Below are 204 nucleotides of genomic sequence, written 5' to 3'. Positions count from 1 at the left end.
CTGACTGAGTATTAAGTTGCCTGCCATATCCTGGAGATCGAAAATTGGATAATCCCACTCCGATATACGGTTGAGGAGGGGGTGGTCTTGAAGGAGGTCGAGGTCAAAGGTCACTCCATCTTCAGGCAACACGAAGACGCCGTGAGAAATCACCTGGAAAGCACAGGGGAAGGGTTAGCGTGTTGGTTGGGTTGAGTTTAGTTT

The 204-nt window shown here is 49.5% G+C and overlaps 1 protein-coding gene across 1 annotated transcript in view; it reads right to left on the bottom strand.

Moving 5' to 3' along the window:
- LOC119588965 (cGMP-inhibited 3',5'-cyclic phosphodiesterase A-like) overlaps window positions 1-204 on the bottom strand; it is a 64,821-nt gene that overhangs the window by 15,846 nt on the left and 48,771 nt on the right. Inside the window, exon 9 of the mRNA XM_037937572.1 lies at window positions 25-153. Within this exon, the coding sequence (XP_037793500.1) occupies window positions 25-153 (129 nt within the window). The remainder of the gene's footprint in view (window positions 1-24; window positions 154-204) is intronic.

The sequence above is a fragment of the Penaeus monodon genome, chromosome 24, assembly GCF_015228065.2.
Source record: "Penaeus monodon isolate SGIC_2016 chromosome 24, NSTDA_Pmon_1, whole genome shotgun sequence".
Taxonomy (NCBI): domain Eukaryota; kingdom Metazoa; phylum Arthropoda; class Malacostraca; order Decapoda; family Penaeidae; genus Penaeus; species Penaeus monodon.
This window is presented reverse-complemented; position numbering and strand designations above follow the sequence as displayed.